This window comes from Syngnathoides biaculeatus, chromosome 10, assembly GCF_019802595.1.
Source record: "Syngnathoides biaculeatus isolate LvHL_M chromosome 10, ASM1980259v1, whole genome shotgun sequence".
Taxonomy (NCBI): Eukaryota; Metazoa; Chordata; class Actinopteri; order Syngnathiformes; family Syngnathidae; genus Syngnathoides; species Syngnathoides biaculeatus.
The window spans coordinates 24,314,037-24,338,841 of NC_084649.1; the positions used below are offsets into that span (position 1 = coordinate 24,314,037).

A 24,805-nucleotide genomic window follows, 5' to 3' on the forward strand; every position below is an offset into this window, starting at 1 on the left:
AATGGCTGCACCTCATGAATTCTGGCCATTATTTTACATAGATGGGGATTTTTCAAAAATAATAATAATTTAAATTTGGCAGTCAAATTTTCAACACGTTTTTGGCCTCCCAAGTGGGTCTTTGAATAGTCGTAAAATAATTATTAACTACAAATAATGTGCATTTGTTCATCTATCTTTTCCAGTGGCATGTGACGGGCAGAACATTTCAATGATTTGCCACTAGGTGGCAGTGTTTTTGCTACACTCCGTTTCGTATGCCTTGATTTTTTTTTTTTTTTAATAAAATATATGCCTTGGCTTTTTTTTTAATCATCATCATAACATGTTTAAGAAGTTTGTAATGTCAAACCGACTCGACTCGGATATCTCAGAATCGTGAATCGACGATCGCGAGTCATTCCAGATATCCAAGTAGTTTGGCAGCTGGGAGAATATCACAGCGAGGCGAATTCCTGCAGTATTTGGAAATATTGCACAGGAAGATCAGCACAAATTATAATATTTAGTGATTCTGATGTGCGCGTACCTTTGAGCTACAGCATTTTTTCAGCTGTATAACTTCACGATGATGAGTCAAGTTTCTGCAAGTTAAGTTCAAATTGATAAATAAGCAAATTTATTGCTGGCTAAAGGGCACCCAAAAAAAAACATTAAATGCATCGAAAGATGAACTACATATGAACTATGAATTAGTGCAAAACTTGAAAGTCTATCAGCAAGCAATTGAAAAAAAAAAACACATTTCATCGACTGCTTTTATATTCTTATGGTGTTGGCCTTGAGTTTCTCCAGACTCTTGTTTGGCGTCAAAAAACAAAATATTAAACATTTTAATAATATAGTACATCAAATGTGAAAATGACACGTTCGAGTGCAAATTAATTCCCCCAAAAATGTAAACGCCGGCTTTTGCGTTTGAGACTCGGCTGAGCCTTCGCTGAACTTTAACACCGATTTATTTGAAGTGCAGCAGCAGCCACTGAGGAGCACAAATATTGCAAGCCCAACCGACACGAAAACGTGATTTTTAGCATGTTTTTAATTTAAAAAAAAAAAAAAGAAAAGAAAAGAAAAAAGGCAGCCGGAATGGACCCATCCATTTTTTCACCACACAATGTGGCACATGGTGTTTGGACATTTATAAACATTATTATTTTTGGCCCAGCCAATACACAACACACACAACATTTTTTTAAAATTACTTTACCCCTCAAATTCAACTCTTGTGTGAGATTTACTTCAAGTGTTCGTTCTTGTAATAACAGTGATTTGCCAGCAGGGGGCGTTGTTTTGCAGCAGCCGCTCGACGCTGCCCAGCTCATTCGCAGAAGAAGCTGCAAGACCATTGAAACGGATCGTGTGTGACAACTGTTAGCGGATGCTATTTATGTGCTGTTTAGAGAAAGAAAATAACTTTAATATGCCGCACAAAGAATTGGGTGACTCAATTCTATAACAACAACATCATTTGGACGTACATAGCTTTTTGAAACTCCCGCCATGAAAATCCTCTCCAGGGATTTGGCTTAGAGAAGAAACAGGAAGTGACGTTTATCCCCCCCCAGACGGCTTACCGCTGGCGGGAAAGTAGCAATTTTTTTTCACGTGTGAGCAAAAAATGTCGGCTCGTTTTATTGCTGGATATTGTTCGAACACTCGGGAAGATGGATTTACTCTTCATAGGTTCGGAAAAGACCCGGTTCGTCGTGGAAAATGGGTTGCACGGGTGCAAAGGACGAGAGCTTCGTGGGTTCCAAATCACAGGTAAGTGTGTATAGAGTGACTAAAACAAAAACAAAAAAAATTGTTGGAAGGGGCGTAATCCTCTCAGAATGTCAGTCAGACGACTTCGGCCTGGTTGGCTCATACATACTGTCTGGGACGCTGTTGTTAGTTCGAAGTGATCCGCATATCATCTAAATATGGCCCGAAACGACAGGGTAATATTTCCCCGGTCACTTCACTCGGTTGTGAGATGTTCTCTTCTTCGAAAAGAGCGTCCGTGTTCCATAGCAAGTTGCCGCTACGTGTTTTCAAATGCGAATGTCTGCTGATGACGTTGCGCGCGACATGGCCGCCACTTAAGGATGTCGAATGACACTTCCGCAACTTTGCGCGTGGATGACGCGCTCTCAGCTCATATTTATTTTTCCGTGTGGACATTGAAGTGAATAATGTTATCTGTATTTTTCATTACAATATCTATTTTACAATGCGGTAAAGCGTCGGCCTCACAGTTCTGAGGACCCGGGTTCGATCCCGGCCCTGCCTGTGTGGAGTTCGGTTTGAAGTGAACAATGTTATCTGTATTTTTCATTACAATATCTATTTTACAATGCGGTAAAGCGTCGGCCTCACAGTTCTGAGGACCCGGGTTCGATCCCGGCCCTGCCTGTGTGGAGTTCGCGTGTTCTCTCCGTGCCTGCGTGGGTTTTCTCCGGGTACTCCGGTTTCCTCCCACATCCCAAAAACATGCAACATTAATTGGACACTCAAAATTGCCCCTAGGTGTGATTGTGAGTGCGACTATTTGTCTCTATTTCCCCTGCCATCGGCTGGCAACCAGTTCATGGTGTACCCGAGTGAGGATAAGCGGTGAAAGAAAATGGATGGATGGATTTTACAATGTATGTAGAGATGTCAGTGGGGCTTTCAATATCAACGCTATATTTTCATCACTGGAAATACATCACTCCGCCAAAGGAAATATGATGTCGCAGTAGCGCGACACGCCTCCGACGCGACCGGTGGCAAATCAATCTGGCTTTTCAGGACATGTCAGCATCAAATGACCTTGATGTTGGGTACACGTTTCCACTCAGTATGCTTGTGTTGGACCTTTTTGAGTCCACCTTCCATTTCAAGCTGCCTACCAAAACGCAAATAATATTTTGAGTATTATACATAAGTTCGAACGTCAGGTTTCTGTGATAGAATGCGACGACGGCGTCAATCGTTGACAAAAATGTTCCCGTCATTAACGTGTACAACTCAATTTGAACCTCTCTTGGGTCAACAACTGAGATCGTGTAGTTGCACAATTGTGCACACCCTCTTAAAGGTGAGGACCTTTTCACAATTCATCAAGTTGAATGGGAGTCAACATACATCTGCCAACTTTAAAAGGCCCAGTATAAAAAAACAAAAAAAAAAACATTTGAAAAATAACTTTTGTCATGTATGTTGAAACTGTCTGTATGACCCAACAGTAGAATGTTATTAAAATTATCTTTTGAAAACTCATTCCTCTCTGCTATTTTCATCATTGATTATTTTCCTTTCATATTTCAACCTTTGTCCTGTTTTAGCGTAACAGTGAACCTCACTTTTTGGTCTCTATTCTGACATTTGGGTGTTTACATGCACGTTTGTTTGTTTTTTTTTTTAAATTCAAATATTGCATTAGCGATAGTGACGGCATCTTAAGCGGGATCATGAATAAATGTTTCCGGTCGTGCCGTTGCATTGATTCGTTGCAGTGCGCTGTGCTGACTTTGTAGGAGCGACACGCATACGCAATTGGCTCTTTGGTGCTGACTAAAGCAATAATCACGCGAGTTGAAGACCAGCGGATTGAAAAAAGAGGCTCTCCGCTATTTGGGGAAATCTGCATTTGAAAGCAGGTCTGCTCAAAGTCTTGGATTGGACCTCACTCGCGTGCGTTGCATATTGTTATTGCGGGAAGGTTTACCGTATATTTACCTTCTTTCAAGTTGTGTTTTCACTTGATATGACCTCCCCGGCCTCGCTCTTACTCCGTCGTGACCTTTGATTCTTCAACGCCTTCGTTGTCATTCCGCTCAGCTCGAGGATCTCTCAAACACGTCGCCACATCGGGGCCTCGCGTCGACGGTCGTCCAAGAGACCAGACGATCGGTTGACTTTGACCCAAAGACAACAAGGAACAGTACTCTTCGTCCATCCATCCATTTTTTTCTTAGCCGCTTATCCTCACGTGGGTCGGGGGGAGTGCTGGAGCCTATCCCAGCTGTCAACGGGGCAGGAGGCGGGGTTACACCCTGAAGTGGTTGCCAGCCAATCGCGGGGCACATAGTGACAGACAGGAGTCGCACTCACAATCACACCTTGGGGCAATTTGGTGTCAAATTCATGTTGCATGTTTTTGGGTTGTGGGAGAAAACCGGAGTGCCCGGAGAAAACCCACGTAGGCAAGGGGAGAACATGAGGCCAGCGCTTTACCAGCTGAGCCACCGTGCCGCCCCCAATACTTTTTATTAAAAAAAAAAAGGGGAGGGGGGAATATTGACAACTTAAAGGCCGCACGGTGGATCAGCTGGTAAAGCGTTGGCCTCACAGTTCTGAGGTCGCGGGTTCAATCCCAAACCCACCTGTGTAAAGTTTGCATGTTCTCCCCGTGCCTGCGTAGGTTTCCTCCGGGTGGGCACTCCGGTTTCCTCCCGCATCCCAAAAACGATGCAACATTAATTGGACGTTCTAAATTGCCCCAAGGTGTGATTGTTAGAGCGGCTGTTTCTCTCGACGTGCCCTGCGATTGGCTGGCAACCAGTTCAGGGTGTACCCCGCTTCCTGCCCCGTTGACAGCTGGGATAGGCTACACCACTCCCCGCAACTCTTGTGAGGATAAACGGCAGAGAAAATGGATGGATGGGTGAAGCTTTAATAGTAGAGTAGGGTAGGCTGGGTCCTTTGTGAAAAAAAGACTAACATCATTGCAATTTACTGGGTAAATCGCAAAACTCTCTTGTTTCCATGTCTGTGTTGCACTGCCCCCCAGTGGCTGAAATGCATGCACCAGAAGGAGCAGCACAATGTCCGTTGAAGTAAAGGTTTAAAAACGGTGGGAAAAAAACATCGTCACATTTTATTGAATTATGTCCGAACTGTATGTTTGTTTGTTTGTTTGTCTTACAGTGTGCATATTACTACAAAATGCTTTATTTTGAAAATATTGAAATTTTTGTAGTTGTTGTCAAGGCTGGAACGAATGCAAGGAATTTCCATTCAGTTCAAGGCAAAAAGAGATTTTAGCGATTTAATTTACGATCAGAATCAGGGAAGGAATTGAACTCATATTTTAAGGCAACGCTGTACTGAGTTTTGATTGTTTATTGAGTCATTTGATAACTCTCAAAGCTGGGAATTTGTAATAAACAGTATACATATCTACTTGTAGTATCATGAGCGTGTATCTTTATGAAGTGAGTACTTGTATTTGCTATTACAATCAAATCTCCATGAAAAGTCGGCTTCTTGGATCCAAAGAGGATGTGACGGCAACAACGGAAAGCATATTTAGGAGCCTTTATTAATAATGAATCAGGGATGGGCAAAATATTCACGACCTCGTTTGTTGATTAATCGTGTCTCGGGGCAACCGAGGCAAACTGGAGCGCGCCATTTGTCTGCAACTAATGGCGGAACTCTTTATGCTAATAAGCTAGTTGGTGAAATCTACAACCCGTCCAGCCATTTTAAATTCAAAGCAATCACTCTCTTTGATTGAGTATCCATCCATTTTCTGAGCCGCTTATCCTCACAAGGGTCGAAGGGGGAGGAGGCGGGGTACACCCTGAACTGGTTGCCAGGCAATCGCAGGCCACATCGAGGCAAACAGCCGCACTCACAATCACACCTTGGGGCAATTTAGAGTGTCCAAATTAATGTTGCATGTTTTTGGGATGTGGGAGGAAACCGGAGTGCCTGGAGAAAACCCACGTAGGCATGGGGAGAACATGCAAACTCCACACAGGCGGGACCACAGAACTGTGAGGCCAACACTTTCCAGCTGATCCGCCGTGCCGACAATCTACAACCATCGTTTAACTAATCAATTGGATTTTGTTAAAATTATTGCAAAGAAGAATTACAATAACAACACTCCTTCCATACGAGTTCATGTAAAAATACTGTAAGTACCTGTGACTCTCGTGAGGATAAGCGGCTCGGAAAGTGGATGGATGAATGGATACTATAACTAATTGAATGAATTTAATCTAGTAAATCTGCAATTGTCTGGCAACTCCTGCTCGTTGACAGCCGGGATAGGCTCCAGCACTCCCCGCGACCCTTGTTGTTGTCAATGAATTGAGAGCCGTAAATTGCAAATAGATTCAGCTCGAGTGCTTCTTAAAGCGGCGGAGAACAACGTTGATACGAGGCAAGGCGTACGTTGTGTGGCCGTCTTGATATGAACGGTACCGCGGGAGCGATAACAAACACGCCTGCGCCAGCACTCGTTCGGGAACGCGAGCGTTTGTCGGCGAGAACGACTTTCGGGACCTTTCTCTTTCATCTGGGAGCCTCAAAACGGTTGACCCGGGTCGGCGCATCGCCCGGAGGAGATCTCAAAACTGTTAAGTAAACAAAGAACGCGACGTACCAAATAGGATGTTTGCAGCTTTTCTGGGCTATGGTGAGGTCACAATCTCGCACTATTGTACGTCTCTCTGGCCGAATATTCACATGTAGACAAACTGCATGCTGCCAATTTTGGTCTTGAGATTACTGCCACATCTCTGTTGGGCCGATTCTACGTTATTCATGCCCTCATTGTAGTATTCTCGCCACTCAGGGCGGGTCGCATACCCGATGTTGACCAATGCTGGCCACTCATGATCTCCGGAAGTATCTGCACCATTTGCACAATTGACACTGTTCCAGATTATCACACCGATAGTCACTTTAAACTGCTGCAGTTTGTTGAAGTCTCTGCGCCTTTTGCACAATGGTCACTGTGTCAGACGATTGAACTATTATTAATTTCAAACTGCTCTAATTTCCTAGAGAATTGTCTGTCCCCCCCCCCCAAAAGTGTATCTGCAAAAACCACATTAATTGGAACCTGTCATTAGCAAGGCTTGGCCACTACCAGGAGGGGCGTGGTCGGGCCTCTTCTCTGGGCGGTGTCATCTCCGACACCTGTCACTGGCCACAGCTGTTTCGCATGAGGAACTGTGATTGGACCAAGTATTTTAGTTGTTTTGTCACTGGCATTTGCCAGTTCATTGCTTCGTCTTAGTCAGTATGGTTCGCCGCATCCCGGGTTACTCCTCTACGTAGCTTCATAGTCATTGAACCCTGTTTCTCGTTTTTCGGATCCTGCTTTCTTGGACTGTGTAATTGTGCATTTCTTTAGTTAGGAATAAAACCCACTGAACATTATGCCTTTGCCTGGGAGTCCTGCATTTGGGTCCGCCTCCGCACCACTGGGATGTGACAGAACCTTTCATGACTCAGTGACTCTCCATACTGCATTTTACTGTTATCATACGAAAGAGCCTCCGACTATTGGAGGCAAATTCCTTGCTTCCTTTTTGATATACTTGGCAAATAAAGACGAACCAGATCCCGATTCCGATTCCGATTCTGTCGCTACACACGACTTCTGACCGTTAAGTGACGAGGCTCACGCCGGATGCGGCAGTCTTTGCCACTTCGCACATCCAGCACCAGACCCGACCGGCATGACAACAGCTAATTGGATGAGAGTCTTTCAGTGACCGTGAAAAGACGAGATGTTCATTGCTGTAATTAAAAGTCCGCTTTCTCCACGCCTCCAGCCAGCCCGCGAAATGTTTCTCCTCGGGGGGGGCGTGCCTGACTGGCTGCTGGTGATTATGCACTTGAGTGCTTCATCACCCACGGTTGTTCGCGTCCTTTTTATTTTTAATTTTCGGTTGGTTGGTTGGTTGGTTACTGTTATCTGTAGTCTTTTAAAAGATTTTATTGGCTTGGCTACGGCAACAAACACACAAAATATAACCTCTCGTAATCTGCTCGGCGAATTGCCCTCGTCATTTTTGTTTTGCTAGTCTAATCCAGATTGATTTGTCAACAGAATAGAATTGATTTTTGGTTTGTTTACATCAGACTCCATTCAGAATTGTCAGATCGAGTACACACGATGTGGTTTACAGCACCTACAGTGAATCTCTGCGTGCGTGAAATTCACTATATAGGACTGCCAAATTTGTATTCAGGGCATACGTACAATCATTTGGATAACCCTCTATCTTAATTACTTACATACTTCTGAGTTAGCTTGCCTCGTGCACTAAAGGCACATTTCTCCTTTTTGTCTCCCAAAGGTGAAATGTAAAATAAAGGAATTATTCTAAGCCTTTTCCTATGCAAATGTTTATAGTCGGGTTTACAATTCTGTGCTAGCTATCTTACAATTGACCCCTCCGTGGATATTGCGCAATCCGCGTCACTGACAAATCAGAGGCCAGAGATCTGCATAAACCAAACGCACCTGGTTATAAACCTCGGTACACTGAAAGAGTTTAACGCTAACGCCAGCGCCGCACGAGCTAACTCTTTCTGTGTACGGAGGCTTATAATCAGGTATGCTAACCTTAGTGCCGCGCTAACGCTAGCGCCGCATCACCGCGTAAACCGCAGTTTTGAAAGCGTGTGAAAAACGTTGCAGCTTGGAGGCCGGAAATTACGGTAAGTCTGGCCTTTTCTGTCTTATAACACTTTAAAATACACGTCTAGGGAATCTGATCAAAAAGTGGATTGCCCTTGATTCAAACCCAGAACCTCAGAACTACGAAGTAGATGTGTTAGCCACGATTTCACCTGTTTTCATAGCAGTGTTTTTAAAAGCTAGCAACATGACACGCTGTGTGGGGAAAAAAAGAGAAATAGGGCAAACGAAGCCTTAGCATCAGCACGGCCGGAATTGAACCCTGCACCTCAAAAGCCGTGAGTCCAACGCTCTAGCCAGACGCGCTACCGTGCCACCACTGATTGCATGTTATTGTTCATATTATGACGCTAAACGCGAACAACTTGCGAGCCACTAAAGTACGGTTAAAAAAGATACACACACTTGAAGCAATTCAGTCTGTTCACTACGATGAGCGTCGCTCTCCAAATGGAAATATCCTTTTGAGTCAGCGCCGGCCTTGTGCTGACGTACACACTCGACGCATTCAGCCGCTTCCATTATTTGGGCCACTTCAAGTCGGGACATTGTTCTGGTGAAAACGCGTGGGCCTGCTTCGTTGTCCGTGTGGAATTTAAAGCCTCAGCTTCCTACTCAGAAGGGCGCAGGACTCAACGACTTTTGCTTTTGTTTCTCGGTCCACCGCTTTGCTCACAATTACCCGGTATTGCCGTCCATCCAGCCATTTTCTTTGTCGCTTATCCTCACGAGGGTCGCGCGGAGTGCTGGAGCCTTGCGGGCAGGAGGCGGGGTACACCCTGTGCTGGTTGCCAGCCAATCGCAGGGCACTTGGAGACAAACAGGTGCACTCACAATCACACCTTGGGGCAATTTAGAGTGTCCAATTAATGTTACATTTTTTTTAGATGTGGGAGGAAACCGGAGTGCCCGGAGGAAACCCACGAAGGCACGGGGAGAACATGCAAACGCCACACAGGCGGGTCCGGGATCGAACCCGGGTCCTCAGAACTGTGAGGCCAACGCTTCACCAGCTGATCCACCACCGTGCCGCCCAGTATTGCAGTGTAACGTTGAAATACTTTGTTAGTCCACATACTTCGCGTCGCTGTACTTTACTTTAAGTCCTGTCAGGTGCAGTACGAATAATTTTATGGGGAAATTGGGAAAATGAAAATTAATTTTCAGTTGTTAGAATTGTTATGCACACAGAGAAAAGGGAATTAAAAATAATTCCAAGATCTCAACAAGTTGAATTAATTTTAAAGTGGAGTTCATTTCCGAATATGCGTGACATATTTTTGTCCCTAAATTTCATCTTGAGGCCATTCTATCTTTGCTCATAAGCCAACATACATCTCTAACGACACTACTAATGAAATTATCAAATTTGAATAACTCAAATCAATAAATATCGTCATCGTTCTTTTACCGAATCCCTGCAATAAAGGACAAAAGTCATATGTTTGAAAATTACAAACTTTCCGACACGAAATGAATAAACATTTCACAAACAACATTTTTTTCCCCGCTGGTGCATTTTCAATGGCGAACCCAATCATGCCTCAGCACAATAGTGTAACCGCCGTATAATTTTTCATCGATTTAAAGTTGCATATTGAACATGTCGGGCTTATTATGATGCTTACGTTGTCCCGGTTCGGCGTGGAAGTCTTTCTAAATGATGTATTTGTCAATAACAACAATGGTCATCTGATTAAGAACATCACCAGGATGGCGCGAGGCCATTTCATCCTGATTATTTGATTATCTCACTTGTTCCATGCGTCCGGGGATTTTGTTTACATTGATTACAGTCACGGGAACAGATTGGGGGCCACGTTTTTTTTTTTTTTTTTTTTTTTTTTTTTTTTTGGGGTGGTGTGCATTCAATGAGTTAAATTTAAAGCAATCACTCACTTGGATTGAGTATCCACTCATCCATTTTCTTTGCCGCTTATCCTCACAAGGGTCGAAGGGGAGTGCTGGATTCTATCCCAGCTGTCAACGGGCAGGAGACAGGTGGGGTACACCCTGAACTGGTTGCCGGAGAAAACCCACACAGGCACGGGGAGGACATGCTAACTCCACACAGGCGGGTCCAGGATCGAACCCGGGACTTCAGAACTGTGGGGCCAACGGATTCCAGCTGCTCCACCGTGCCGCCCTGTGCAGAGTTTGCATGTTCTCTCTGTGCCTGCGTGGGTTTTCAACTGGGTGGGCACTCCGGTTTCCTCCCGCAGCCCAAAAACATGCAACATTAATTGGAAGCCCCTAAAGGGACATTGGGAAAAAAAAAACTAACTGGTTTCTCATCATAATGAGAAAGTTTCTCTTTGTAATGTGTACGTTTCTCATTGTAATGACTAACTTATTCATTGCAATGAGAAACCAGTTAGTTAGTTTTTTTTTTTTTTTTTAAGGGGCTTCCAATTAATGTTGCATGTTTTTGGGATGCGGGAGGAAACCGGAGTGCCCACCCGGAGAAAACCCACGCAGACACGAGGAAAAACATGTAAACTACCCACAGGAAGGTCTGGGATCGAACCCGGGACCTCAGAACTGTGAGGCCATCACTTTCCAGTCGCTTGGATTGAATATATTAACATTATTTGGGAGGGGGGAAAATACAAAATACTTACTGGAGATTATATCTTTATTAATGCAAATACTCACTGAAGCAATGTGTGTTTGTGTGGCCTGGCACAAGACAAAAATGCAAAAAAACATTGAATTTAAAATCATTTGACATTTCAATGTACAGCATACAGTAATTAGAGCAGTTCTGGTTGTTATACATTTTTTACATAACAATAACAGAAAAAGCGCAGATACATTACAGCAAACGACTCAGCACGACGAAGTAAAACAATCAGATGATCAAATTTAAACAAATTAAAAATTATACACTCGGCTCGCACTAAACAGACATAATTGTCAAATTTTGTTTTCTAATTTTGGTTTGATTTTGTACCTTTATAGCTTCCCTCAGAGTAAAAGGCATGACTATTAAAAAAGCTACATTAGGTGTTTTTGTAGAAACAAAACAAAAACAAAAACCGCCCGTTTATAGATTTCCACAGTAGTACATAATGTATTCAATACATTCAAATCTAGTCAAACTGGAATTCCTTCCTCAAAAAACAATAATACCTTGTAGAATATCATGGAAAATGTTACACTAGTAAAATGGAACTTTTCATGTCATATTTTGAAATAACATTTTTACTGTATGCACTGTACAAGTGTTAAAAGCAGTTAATACTGCAGAGCAACATAAAAACGGTAAAATGAGAAAAATAAATTGAAGGTCAGCCACATTGTAGATACATTTCTATTATTCTGAACTGACATACAAAAATGAAAAAAAAGATTGAAAACAAGAACAATCAAACAATGCACTGCCGTTTTAAGAGTATTGAGTATATTTTTCTTCTCTAAACAAGACTGTAATAAACATTCCGTGAAAGGTCGCAAAAAGCTGAAAAAAAAAAAATATCCTGACACTCATGGAGCTAAACTCGATCACCGATGAATTAGAAACATCTCGTGCACTTCTGCACCACCGCAATCTAAAAAAAACAGCAAAATAACCGACCGCGTCAAACAAAAGCTGTTGACATTTTTCTCAATTCGGATTAGCCGTCCTCGGCGAGCCCTTCCCAAAGGTGTTTACGGCACATTATGTTCCTCTCTTCACGTCTCTTTGCCGGCGACATTTCGTGTCAAGGAGGACGCTTCATTTTCTTTCCGCTTGAAGGCAGAAGCGACAATTAGCTTGCGCACCCACCCGTTGTCGTTCATACAATAACTTCAACTCGACGGGCCCGTATTGCGGAAAACCGCAACCGAGTCCACGAGTTCACCGGCACCTCGGAATATACTCGACTTCCATGAGGAGTTTGCTCTCCAACTGAATGTTAAAACGATTATCCATCCATCCCGCTTATCCTCACAAGGGTCATTTGCAGTGCCGGAGCCTATCCCGGCTGTCAACGGGGAGGAGGCGGGGGTACACCCTGAACCGGTTTCCAGCCAATCGCAGGCCACGTCGAGACAAAAAGCCGCACTCAAAATCACACCTTGGGGCAATTTAGAGTGTCCAATTAATTTTTGCATGTTTTTGGGACGTGGGAGGAAACCCACGCAGGCACGGCGAGAACACACAAACTCCACACAGCCGGGTCCGGGATTGAAGCCGAGACCTCAGAACTGTGAGGCTAACGCTTTATAGCTGATTGCATGTTGTGTCGCCAAATTTTAGAATACTGTAGATATGAAACTTCTGCTACTGGTCTATAAATCGCTAAATGGTTTAGGTCCTAAATATATGATAGAAATCTCCAAGCCCAGTTGGGCTCTGCGATCAACTGACTCGGGTCAAATAGTGGCGCGTGAAGTCCAAAGCAGCATTTAGCGATTATGCTGCAAAAAAAAAAAAAAAAAAAAATGGAATAAGTTGCCAACAGAAGTGTGAATGTTTTCAAATCCAGATTAAAAACTGTTTTAGAGTACTTCCACTTTTCAGTGATATTGAGAGCTGTTTTAATTGCACGTTTTCAAATGTTTTTATTTATGTATTGGAATGCTTTTGAGCATGTAAAGCGTATTGACTCACCTTGTGTACGAAATGCGCTATACAAATACATTGGCTTTGCTTTAAAACAAACAAACACATAACGCCTCCAAGTCTGATAGCTTAATGCTAACACATAATGGGCACAGTCACAGCGAGGCTAATATTTCAAACAACAGAAATTTGAACACAAATGGTGCAACAGAAATTTGAACACAAATGGTGCACTAACACAGGTAGACATACACTACAGTAATATTCACAGGCATATAATCTTTAACTTCTGCAACAACAACAAAAAAAACTAACAGTGCTGCTTACAGTGGTTTTATAATACGGTCCCATGGCTAAATACACAATAAATAGCATACAAACTCTTTACATTTTGTGTAATTATCTGCAAGGTTTGGACGTTGTCATAATGTAATACAGTAAAGCCTCGGTTCCCGAACGTCCCCGTTTTCGAATGAAAATTTCGAGATTTATTTTTTTTTGCTTCTGTTTTCGAATAAAAATCGGTACTCGAACGCCCCCACAAAACCCGGACATAAGATATTGGGCGTGGCCAGACCAGCCGACCCACGACGTACTTTGTTGTGAATCCCCACGCCACCGAAAAAAACCCGGAAATAACATTGCACGCAGCGCAAGCAGTTGACCCACCCACGATGCGTTTTGTTCTTGTCAATTTGAACACCCCCCGGAAAAAAAAAAACTGAAATGAGATAACGCGCGCGGCAACCAGCCCACTTTTGTTATTCTCTATAACGCGGCCTCTGTACATAAACATGTCTTGGTAGTGACTGTTGTTTTTCTTCTTCTGGAGGACGAACGTATCAACCCCCAATCATGGCTCCAAAGAAGGGAAGTTGCTCGTTTAAAGTTATTCTGCACTTTTAATAAAAAAAAAATAATAATTTTACAAGGCTGGGGCTTGTCGCTACAGACACGGCAATGCACTCCCAGCGTAGCGTACTCTATTACTTAAACATACATTTTAAGCAAAAAAAGAAATATATTTCTGAAATTATTTTATTATATAAAGTATTTAAAATATACACATATTTCTACTATGCAGTTTATTATCAGGAAAAGCTAAAAAAAATGCTTTAAAAAGCTTACTTTTTTAGGCTTGCAGCGCATTATTTGTTTTTCCATTCACTCTAATGGGAAACAACGATTTGGTTTTCGAACAAATCACTTTTCGAACCGTTTTCTTGAACGGATTGTGGTCGAGAACCGAGGCATCGCTGTATATTCTAGAGTCCCATCTTCCAGCTTTAAAAAAAACATTTCAATCGTTTAGAAAGATGAATGGTGCTTCCTTTCTTTTCAATGGAAGGTTGATTTAATTTGCGCGCCGCGTGTTTTGTGGGTTGACGGTAAAATAAGTGCCTTCGCTCAGTAAAGGCGTGGAAACACACCTCGAGGCAATATATGAGGTTAGAAAAGGCTACTTTAGATTCAACACTTCAGGCTGTTTTTTTTTTTTTTTTTTTTTGGTCACGACCTTACGGCGGCAATCAGACCCAAGCGTGGACGCTTCCCACCCAATCCATCAGGCTCCCCCTGTACCGCGCGCGGCCGACCGGCTGAACGAGAAGCAGGAGCCGGAACCTTCGCAGCAGGCCGCAGAAGACCGCCGCCGCCGCCACCACCAGCGGCGACATCATCACAAAGCCCAGGATGATGAGGGCCGAGCAGCTGTTGTCGTCAAGGTAATTGCAGACGGCCGACGAGCTGTGCAGGATCTGTGAGGACACATGGGGGGGGGGGGCGCGTGAGAGTCCGCACGGGGGCTTTACAAAGACGGTCTGAGTCGAGTCTCTGCTAAAAGGATTTTCCTGCTGGTTACTGCATCGAAGTGGACGCTTTTGTGTTGATATCTGCGAAGGGGAGACGTCACGCAGGCAGTGGAGAGTGACGGAGCGAGTGGCTCAGGGCTGGCGCCAACACTCGGAGCTGTCAGTCAACGATGGTTCTGGTGAACTCTCGTCCGGTTTTTACGCGGAAGTCGGCGAAGGCGGGGATTTGGCCGCCATCGCGTGCGTGCGCGTTCGCAAAGTGGGGAACGTTGGTGCTCCAGCGCTCCTCCCGACCCATATTCCGGAAAACATTTTTAGGGGTCGTGCAAGACTTTAAATCGGGAGTGTTAAACTCAAGGCGGAGGGGCCAGATCGGGCCACGTACATCATTTTATGTGGCCCACAAAGGCAAATACCCTGCGTCAACTTCTATGATTCTCGTTCAAATCTGTACCAAAATTTCTAATTGTCACATATAACAGATGACAATTTTGAAATAGTGCAAGGATTTTTGTGTTACCAAACATGAACAATGGTTGAAATACTCATTACTCTTAATTTCCAATACTAGTGAATACATATGTGTAATAATATGATGGGGCAGTTAAATATTTTTATGGTTTCACAGTTATAATGGCCCACTGAGAGAAAGTATAATCACCCACGCAAAAAAAAAAAAAAAAAAAAAAAGTGCTCGGCGCCCTTCCATAAAGTCGGCCTTTGATGTAAATGTGAGCGACAACAGTTGTCTGTGAATGACTGGCGACCAGTCCAGAATGTATTTCGGTTCCCGCTCCAAGTCAGCTGGGATCAAGCTCATCCCAGACCCTAATGGGGTATACAAAGGACCCCTGCTATCGAGCTACTTCATGAAATCATGTGACTTTTGTTTACGTCGCCATATTGGCAGTCCAACAAATCATTGCTCAATGCTACGTCGGTTGGAGACGACACGAAAATACATTCTATAGTACGACGCCCAGAGTCTTGTCCGATACCATTAAATATTTAGAACGTGATAATAAATGAAGGTACGTGGAAAAATGAGAGACACTTGGCGTAAAGGACACGTATTTAATGCCGAAGTCGATGTTTTCGCCGAGAAAAAATTGGACTGTTAATTTGCTTCTGCTTGCCTTGGACAACCGGATCTACACACGGATCTGGTGAGGAAGTCGTCGAGATTTACACGGAAGAGTTTGAAAGCTTGGAAAAGTCTGGACGCATACAAATCCTTTGTTGGAATAAATCCGACTTAGTGACGGGTTGACGGCTCTTGAACTCGGACGCGTATTCGGCTACGTGTTAACCTTTGCCGGAATCCAGCAATCTTTTCAGCTAGTATTCAATGCAAATAGCAATATTTAAGTAGATGACCCCCTGGTTTTACGCAAACTCGCATTCATTAACTATGATTGGGGGAAAAAAAAAAAAAGAGGACGGAGTTATCTCCACGGAACGTACACGGAAGCGATTGTGGCCACACGTTAACCTCTCTAGCGCGACAGATGGTTTATTTTATTTTTTTAAATACGCATCGTTCTCAAATGAGCCAATTTGGCGTTATAAATAATTCTCGGGAATTTGAGATTGAGAAGAATAATTCCGACCTAAAATAAAGCCATCGCTACACAGGCCTGCGTGTATTTTAGTTGGGCACCATCCATCACGTTTAATCGGCGAAATCCATCGATATTTTCTGGTCTTTTCAGCCGATATTTCCATAGAATGATCTCTTTGAATATCTGTCTCGTCTGTTTTGGGCAATTTGAAAAATCTGCTCTGGTTCAACTGTTCCTGTTCCAACTGTTCCACAAGATGTTCGCAAACTCTTACCACCGACGGAAATATGTTTAGGATTTGTTTGTGTTTATAAATAACTTTTGTCCAAAGGCCATAAAGAGAGCCAAATTTGACTTTTGGGCTCAAATCGTCACGTCGTCCACCATTTGTTATGCTAGCTAGCGCAAGGGGCGCAGGGAGTCCGCCGAGCTATTTTTCGGGCTCTCGCGCTGTAGAAAAGTGACGGATGGAAAATGGACTGACGCTCGGGCACTGCGCCCGCCTGAATAGCTCACAGTCGAGTCGTGAGCATCGCGGCGGCCGCAAGCTGTGCGACGGGAGGAAGTCGAGCTCCAATTAAAGTCATCACAGCTCACTCGATTGCCGACTCATTTGCGGGCTGCCTGGTTCGATGTCGGTCATATTTTTGACATTTGCAAAAGACAAAAACATTCTTCAGCGCCAGCGCCGGATTTGTGAACTTTTGTAACAACCCCCATAAGTGGGCCAAATTGACCCGAGCCGGTTTCTACAATAAATCAAGTCTGAATGAGGACGAGAAAAATAGACCGACTTCTAAAATGTTGCTTGTCTGTCATCCAGGTTCTGGTAACCCGCCACTTGTGTAAGTGGACATTTAAAACAGGGTTATGTTACCTCTTTCTGAATTATGCATCATTTATTCATGATTTTAAGCTGCAATTATGATTTCCTACACATTAGTGGATGATCATGAGTGGCCGGCTGGAGGCCGGGTTCAAGGGCTCTTCCGGATACTTCTTGCATATATGAGTGAATAACGGAGCACATACTTTACGGGTGGTATTGTATATTCAGTTTGCAGCAGTGATGTGAGGGCCCCCCAAAGTGAAATAATTTTCATGTGGCCCCAAATCCAAAAACCTTTCGGGCTCATCCAGGTTGATCGCCCCATTGCTGGTCGGATGATGCCAGAATCCAAACATTTACATCCCTTTTCAATAGGTCCTGGTCTCTTTGAGCTGGAACCTCCCTCCGGTGATTGAGGCAAGAGGCGGGGAACACACCCTGGACTCGTCGCCGGCCAGTCACTGGGCACATTCGCACCTACGGACAATTAGAGCAGTACCTCTCAACCGCTCGGGTCGCTTCACAGTTTTGGGGTCTGAGGAAACCTTTCGACAAGCTCGGTTATCCACACTCCTAAACAGAAGGTGGCGACGAGGCCACGTAATGCTAATGAAATCAACCAATAGAAAAGAAAAAGAAAAAAAACAAAACAAAACAAGAATAATTTATCATCATAGGCTAATGAATATGCCTAAATGCATGCATGAGGCAACACGGTGGTGGATCAGCTGGTAATGCGTTGGCCTCACAGTTCTGAGGTCCTGGGTTCCATCCTGGACCCGCCTTTGTGGAGTTAGCATGTCCTCCCCGTGCCTGTGTGGGTTTTCTCCGGGTGGGCACTCCGGTTTCCTCCCACATTCCAAAAAACATCCAACATTAATCGGACACTCTAAATTGCCCCTCGGTGTGATTGTGTCTCGATGGGCCCTGCGATTGGCTGGCGACCAGTTCAGGGTGTACCTCGTCTCCTGCCCGTCGACAGCTGGGATAGGCTCCGGCACTCCCGCGACCCTCGTGAGGATAAGCGGCTAAGAAAATGGATGGATGACATTGACTGCATGAAATGTGCATTTTCTGATATCAAGCACAAAAGAGGGGAAAGCTGACAAGCCATTTAATTACAAGTTCAGTGAACAAAGTTTTATTTTTTAATATACTTAAATTGCTTTGTGTTCTTCATGTCACCTTAATTAATATTTACAGTGTGTGAATTAATAACTGCTGCATTTTTATCTACTATTTCTGAATGAAAGACTCAAAAGTTACAGTACATTTCTACGGTATTTTTGTCTCTATCGTTCCACGGTTTCGTTTTTGTTCGTCATATAATTTGAATATTGCGTCGATAGTATTTTGAAATATGTTGGTTTCAAAAGTGCAACATCTTTGAAATGCATGAGAGATGTACAAAATATTCCTTGATTTGGATCGCAGTTTGCCCCTAACTAGTGATGATGCGTTCCAAAAGCTCACAAGTTGAGGAGCACTCGTTTAGAAAGTTCAATGAATGTAAAACGCATTTTATTGGGAATGATCAACCTGCAAATTGTGAAGAAGAAGAAGAAGAAGACATCCTCACCATCAGGGACGCTTTGCAGCAACAATTCACGCGACCATCAGAGCTCAAATTGATTCACGGTCATTTTTGCTTGCTCACTAGACAAACTTGATATTCCGGAAGCGTGATTGACTTGGAGTCACGCCGTAATTATCATGCAATCGCTTGATTATTTTGAGCAGACTATTTTGGGTTGATTATCCATACTGCCATCCAGCAGTGAAATATAATATCTGCGATGGTCGCCCACGGGGCGGGGTCGGCATATTCAAGGACGTGACCGTAGATCTTCACGGGATGATGTCACCCCGAGACTCAGCCAGAACTAAATCTGCTGCTCGCCGAGGTTTTGGGAGGCATCTCATAGGTGCTGTTTGCTTGGGAATGAAATATGTAATAATTTCGCACCGAATTAAAATCGTAAGAAATAATCTTACTCGTCTTTAAATGGGGCGACACGGTGGATCAGCTGGGAAACCGTTGGCCTCACAGTTCTGAGGTCACTCTAAATTGCCCCTAGGTGTGATTGTGAGTGGGGCTGTTTGTCTCGATGAGCCCTGCGATTGGCTGGCGACCAGTTCAGGGTGTACCTCGCCTCCTGCCTGATGACAGCTGGGATAGGCTCCAAGCATTCCCCGCGACCCTCGTGAGGTTAAGCGGCTAAGAAGATGGATGTCTTTAAATGTGCTGTTTGTCATTGCAGTGGCAGCCACAATCATGACCTTGGGTCACTTGTTGTGTTGGGGGACGGCCCCACAATATGGAAACATCCAAAACTGCAATAATGGTCCCGTGTTGCCCTGGATTTGACACTTTGGACTGTACATGTGAAATGAGCGTTTAAGAACTGGAAATCCTGGTCGCACGCAACTACATCAGATACTAGATACCATCTCCATCCGTTCTCTGTAGTGCTTATCCTCACGAGAGCCAAAAGCGTGTTGCAGCCTATCCCAGTGGAGTTTGGGTGAGAGGCGGACTACAACCTGAACTGGTCGCCAGACAGTCGCAGCTCATCATAATCCATCCATCCATTTTCTACCGCTTTTCCGGGTCAGGTGGCGGGGAAAGTAGCTTCAGCAGGGATACCCAGACTTCCCTTTCCCCAGCCACTTCTTCCAGCTCTTCCGGAGGGATCCCGAGGCGTTCCCAAAACCAGCCGAGAGACATAGTTTCTCCGGTGTGTCCTGGGTCATCCTCCGGGTCTCTTTCCGGTGGGACATGCCCGGAACACCTCACCAGGGAGGCGTCCGGGAGGCATCCGGATCAGACGCCCCAGCCGCCTCATCTGGCTCCTCTCAATGCGGAGGAGCAGCAGCTAGAAACCGATCCGCTTGTGTCGGGGATTTTATTCTTTCGTTCACGACCCACACCTCGTGCCCATAGCTGAGGGTAGGAACGTAGATCGACTGGTAAATTGAGAGCTTTGGCTTTCCACTTAGCTCCCTCTTTCATAATTCATAATAAGTAATAGTTGGGTGGATATTTAACAATTCTTCCACATAGAGAAGTTCACTGTTAAACTTAACATAAAAATAGATTTATAATGTGTATTTCAAACAGCTCCCAAATGAAAGACGCCGCAAGCTGGATGCTAACATGCAATGGAAAACGATACTGAAATGCTAACAATTAGCATCTACGTTGCAATTTTAGAAGCCTTTAAGTGACAGACATTTGAGCATTAATAGCAGCGTAACACACGTGGACAGACAATCACAATACTCGAGTATATATTCTTTATCGACTGTGGGGAAAAAAAGACCAATATCATTGTAGCCTATTGAGTCACTGAGAATCGTGGCCAAGTAAATGTGGAAAAACGTATGACAATTTTTTTTCGTTGTTGTTAGATGGAACAGATTAATGGGATTTCCATTCATTTCAATGGGGAAAGATGATTAGAGATAAGAGCGTGGTCACAGTTCTTGTGCCTCGAGGCTACAGGTTCTGTACTTCTGCAGAAACGGTAACTTTCGTCATGGACTCACCCTGGAATGGCACAAGAATCCAACGTAGAGCAGCGCCACTGCGGGCAGCAGCACCACGGAGAAGACCAGCGTCAGGAGGAAAGCACCAGCCAGGATCACGGCCACGTTCCAAAGGACCAGAGCCGCCCCGCACGCCACGCAGCCCCACCCGCTCCTCCGGCCGCCCCACGCGGACCCCCCGCTGTGGGCCACGGGAGGGGGCAGCATCTTCACCCGCTCGCCCATCCACAGGTCTTCCTCCTCGACCGAGCCTCCCCCGTCCAGGTCGACGTCGGTGCCGCACATCCTTTGAAAGGAAAGAAGCGACATTGGCAGCCGTCATCTTTCCTTCTTTTTTTTTTGGGAAGGGGATGTGTAATAACCACGTTATTACCATCCCACCCCTAACCAAATCAGGATCCTAAAGCTTTGACACACCTTATGGATGAGCCCTTTTGTCGTGTGTCACTTTGACACAGACAATCCATTCTAATCTAGAACGGGCAGAATAAGTACCTGCACATATTGCAGACGACATTATCGCCCGGCGCTTCATAATAACACACTTTATAATCCTTTGGCAACATTTTCGATCCCTTTATCAGCAATAAAGGTGCGCGTGTAAACTAGTATAAGGAAGTAAATATACCGCCTTACCTGCTAGTGGATTCGAAATACGGTTGGACTTGCGCTCACGAGATTTCAAATGATGTGCTGAGAGGGGGTAAAAAAATCAAATCAAATAATCAGCTGCCAGTTGAGGTGACGGCGGAGCGCGAGGACACTTTCAGCTGGTTGGGGCGCGCGCGACCCGAGCCCGCGTGCGCGAGCACCGCGTGCACGCTCACGTGGCCGAAGGAGGGTTGTATTTTTTTCTCTCTCTCTCTCTCTCTCCCGCATGGAAGAATTGCTCTTCATGGAAAAATATTATTATTATGTGTAGTTTCTTTAACCATTTAATTCCTGCGTTCTTTTCACAATTTTGTCATGTAGTGATGTAAGTTTTATGCTTTATCGCCACTGACAAAATTGCCAAACAGCATTCGACCGACTGAATTTATCCGTCAAACGGGAAAAAAAGAAATTGGACACAAATCTAAATGGTCAGCGATGGTGCAAGGTACACGGGCAACGTGGGTTCGATTCTCGCTCTGTAATGGTGTCAGTATCCGCCCTGCGACTGACTGGCGACCGGGTCAGGGTGTAGTCCGCCTTTCGCCCTAAGCTAGCCGGGATAGGCTCCGGCTTTCCCGCAACCCTTGTAAGGATAAGCGGCTTGGATAATGACACGATAAATCTAAATGATTAAAAAAGAAGCTTTAATTAAAAAAAATAAAAGCTACCATTAAATAGAAGAGTTAAGCTGTGTGTTTTCTGTGTACATGACAAAAAAAAAAACATAATTAATAGAGTGCCTTTAAAATCAGTCAAATAAGTTCTCGACCACGCAGCCACCAAAGTCGGGTAACCTCCGTTGCTGTCGTTGTTTTCAGATTAGAGCACATAAGAGGTCATTTATGAATTTTCTACATGGTATTTTATGCAGAACATTTTTTTGGGTAGCATGACGGTACAGTATGCACAGTAGTACTGTAAAGTGTACGTGTGTTTGGCAAAACATGTATCAGTCGCTTCTCTGGCGTGCCTTTCCAATCATCACGTGTGAAAGTACACAAAGTACTTCCCGTAATTTCCGGCTTATAAGACGCGACATTTTTCACACTCTTTCAACCCTGCAGTTTTTGCGGTGATGCGGCTAATTTGTGCAATTTTTCTAACGGCCACAAGGAGGCACCCGAGCAGAAAAGAGTGAGACCGGTGGAATATATCTGCCGAGGAAGTGACTTTTACTGGTCCGGCTCTGTTAGCGCTGCCCTAGCGCGTTACTGCTGTGATTTTTACTGGTATTTTTTTTTTTTAACCAGCCCTATTAGCGCGGCGCTATCATTAGCGGTAGTGTTAGCACAGCTGCGCTACCATTAGCGTCAACGCGGCGGCGCTAGCGTTAAACTCTGTGTAAAGTCTTTCTTTGTAAATATCTCGTGTTTCAATGTGGGCAGTCGCGGCTTTTACACAGCTGCGGCGTATGTATGTACCAAATGGTATTTCCGTTACAAATGTACTGGGTGAGGCTTATAACCAGGTCCGCTCTGTTGGCCGGGAATTACAGTACTTGTTATCAGCTAATTTCTAAAAATGTGTCTGTCAACAAACTAGTTCTGAATTTTGCCAAAATGTGACGTCACATTTATGCTGCTCATTTATAAAATACAGGCTGAGGCACACAGCAAAAAAAATTCTGAAATGATGAATTAACATTTCTTCCTGACACATGAATTTTTTCACCACTTTTTAATTTTTAATTCACTGCAGAAACATTTAAGTCTTTATTTTCAGGATTAGCAAAAATCTGCACAGAGGCATTTTCAACCCGGTGTTGGTAATTTGGCTCACGTCAGCGCATTTACAAGTGGGACGTCTGCAGCGTTGTGGGCGTGTCCACAGCCGACCTTAATCCAGTCCAACGGAAGCGGCTCTTCTCATTCCCTTTAAATGCAACGCGATGGTCTCGCATGGAGACGTCTCCGCACGCAGAAGAGGATGCAGCTAACTTAACTTAACTGACTGAAATATTTCCGCAGTTTTTGTGTATCTACTGTAAACCCCTCCATTGATCATTCATTTTTAGTTCTTTTTCCAAAGTCCCTAAAACTTTTGAGTGTACTCGGGTGGACGCGGAGAGTGTCGCACCAACGAGAAACAGCAGAGCTGAAGGTCCAATCAACCGGAGGCCGTTAGATTGGACTCGGGGGATGGAGGCAGTTAGTATTTTTGGAACGGAGGTTGTGTGTGGGCGGGGGCAAGGAGTGCGGGGTGGGGGGGGGGCATTTCCATGGATACAGAGATGTGTTAACAGCCAGATTTTGTATTCAACCCTGCGGGCGAATGGGAAGCCATTGAAGTAAGCGCAAGATGTCCCGTGTTCCTGTTTTCGCTCCATCGCGATGGTACTTGCAGCTCTGTCCTGCAGTTTAAGTTCTTAAGACTTCCTCGCTTGTGGTTTTACGTATACAGTTCTCCCGGGGAGGTCCGACCGCTGTATGATAGTTGAGTAGCGCTGTACGGGCGCCTTAGTAGGATAATGCGGCCCAGTGCTGTGGTTTGGAGGATTCAGTAATGATGGAGAACCAGGATCTGCCGCCATCAGCGCGTCATTTGTCAATTTGACAGCGGAGCGGTTTCTGTACCGTGAGCTGAGCTGAAACCAGACTGAAACTTTTCAAAGGGGTTATTGCACTTGTTCCTCGAGCTGTGGTGGAGATGATTTCTTTTCCAGAAGTTTTGGGAGAAAAAAATGGAAGATTTTTTGCTGTGGGTTTGTACCTGGAAAGGTTTTCTGGATCCAGGGTAGAGGGTTCCCAAAAAAAGAGGTCTGATGGTCCTGGGGTGAAGGTTGTACGGATTCAGAGATTTGCTTCTCGATGCGTTGTACTTTACATATTTGAGGACAATTGCTCAAAATGTGTAAAGGATTTGAAAGGTGACTTCTACTTTGAGCACTTTTTTTCACAAGTATTTCTATTCAAGTACCGAGTTATGTGTACTCCTGCCACCTGTGTGGATAAAACCCACTAGACATCTGCCCGTTTGATGTGTTCTGGCCGTGCCCAGGAAGGACTCGAGTTATTTTTATTTTGTTTTTACAACCACCACTATTAAACTGGACCCGGAAACACGGCCAAGAATCGCCCCCGGCCCCCCGCCCTCCCAACACCTGGTAAACTTTAGGTGTTGCAATGAGTAGAAAAACAATCCTTTGCCGAGGGAGGCCACCGTAATCCTTTCCCCAGACTGTTCCTCGAGTGTCATTATTGCCTCGGTCTCCCAAAGAAAAGCGTTCTCGCAAGGATTACCGTTGCCATGACGCACTCCGAGGAGCCACGCAACGTCACATCTGGTCTCGGCTTTCCGTACAATAACCCGGGACTGTCCGTCGGGCGGCTATGCGGTCCCGAGATAAGGACGGGATCAATCTGCCGCTCCTCAAATGGAATTACGGAGAAGAGAAAGGGAAAGATAAAGGGTTGTCCACGGGGACGGAATTGACAA

The 24,805-nt window shown here is 44.6% G+C and overlaps 1 protein-coding gene and 1 long non-coding RNA gene across 3 annotated transcripts; one reads left to right on the forward strand and one right to left on the reverse strand.

Annotated features, from left to right (window-relative positions):
* The first annotated feature begins 1,375 nt into the window (after window positions 1-1,375).
* On the forward strand, window positions 1,376-20,733 carry LOC133507246 (uncharacterized). Its single transcript, XR_009796777.1, has 3 exons — window positions 1,376-1,767; window positions 14,499-14,689; window positions 20,690-20,733. It is a non-coding gene; the product is annotated as an uncharacterized LOC133507246 (long non-coding RNA).
* LOC133507242 (transmembrane protein 88) lies at window positions 14,353-21,607 on the reverse strand. 2 transcript variants are annotated; one of them, XM_061832083.1, is made up of 3 exons: window positions 21,353-21,607; window positions 20,717-21,002; window positions 14,353-14,722 (listed from the first exon to the last, which is right to left on the reverse strand). In XM_061832083.1, exons 2-3 carry the CDS (start codon window positions 20,999-21,001, stop codon window positions 14,495-14,497), a joined length of 513 nt encoding a protein of 170 aa, XP_061688067.1. In that variant the 5' UTR covers window position 21,002; window positions 21,353-21,607; the 3' UTR covers window positions 14,353-14,494. The 2 variants fall into 2 exon arrangements, with proteins under 2 accessions (XP_061688067.1, XP_061688066.1); XM_061832082.1 differs by lacking the exon at window positions 21,353-21,607 and having other exon boundaries at window positions 20,717-21,139.
* Window positions 21,608-24,805: the final 3,198 nt, after the last annotated feature.

Excerpts from the sequence above, each read along its gene's own strand:
- LOC133507242 (XM_061832082.1), bottom strand. The coding sequence starts at position 21,025 with ATGTCGCTTCTTTCCTTTCAAAGGATGTGCGGCACCGACGTCGACCTG. Across the intron at positions 14,723-20,716 it reads GATTCTTGTGCCATTCCAGG|ATCCTGCACAGCTCGTCGGC; the intron begins GTGAGTCCATGA and ends GTGTCCTCACAG.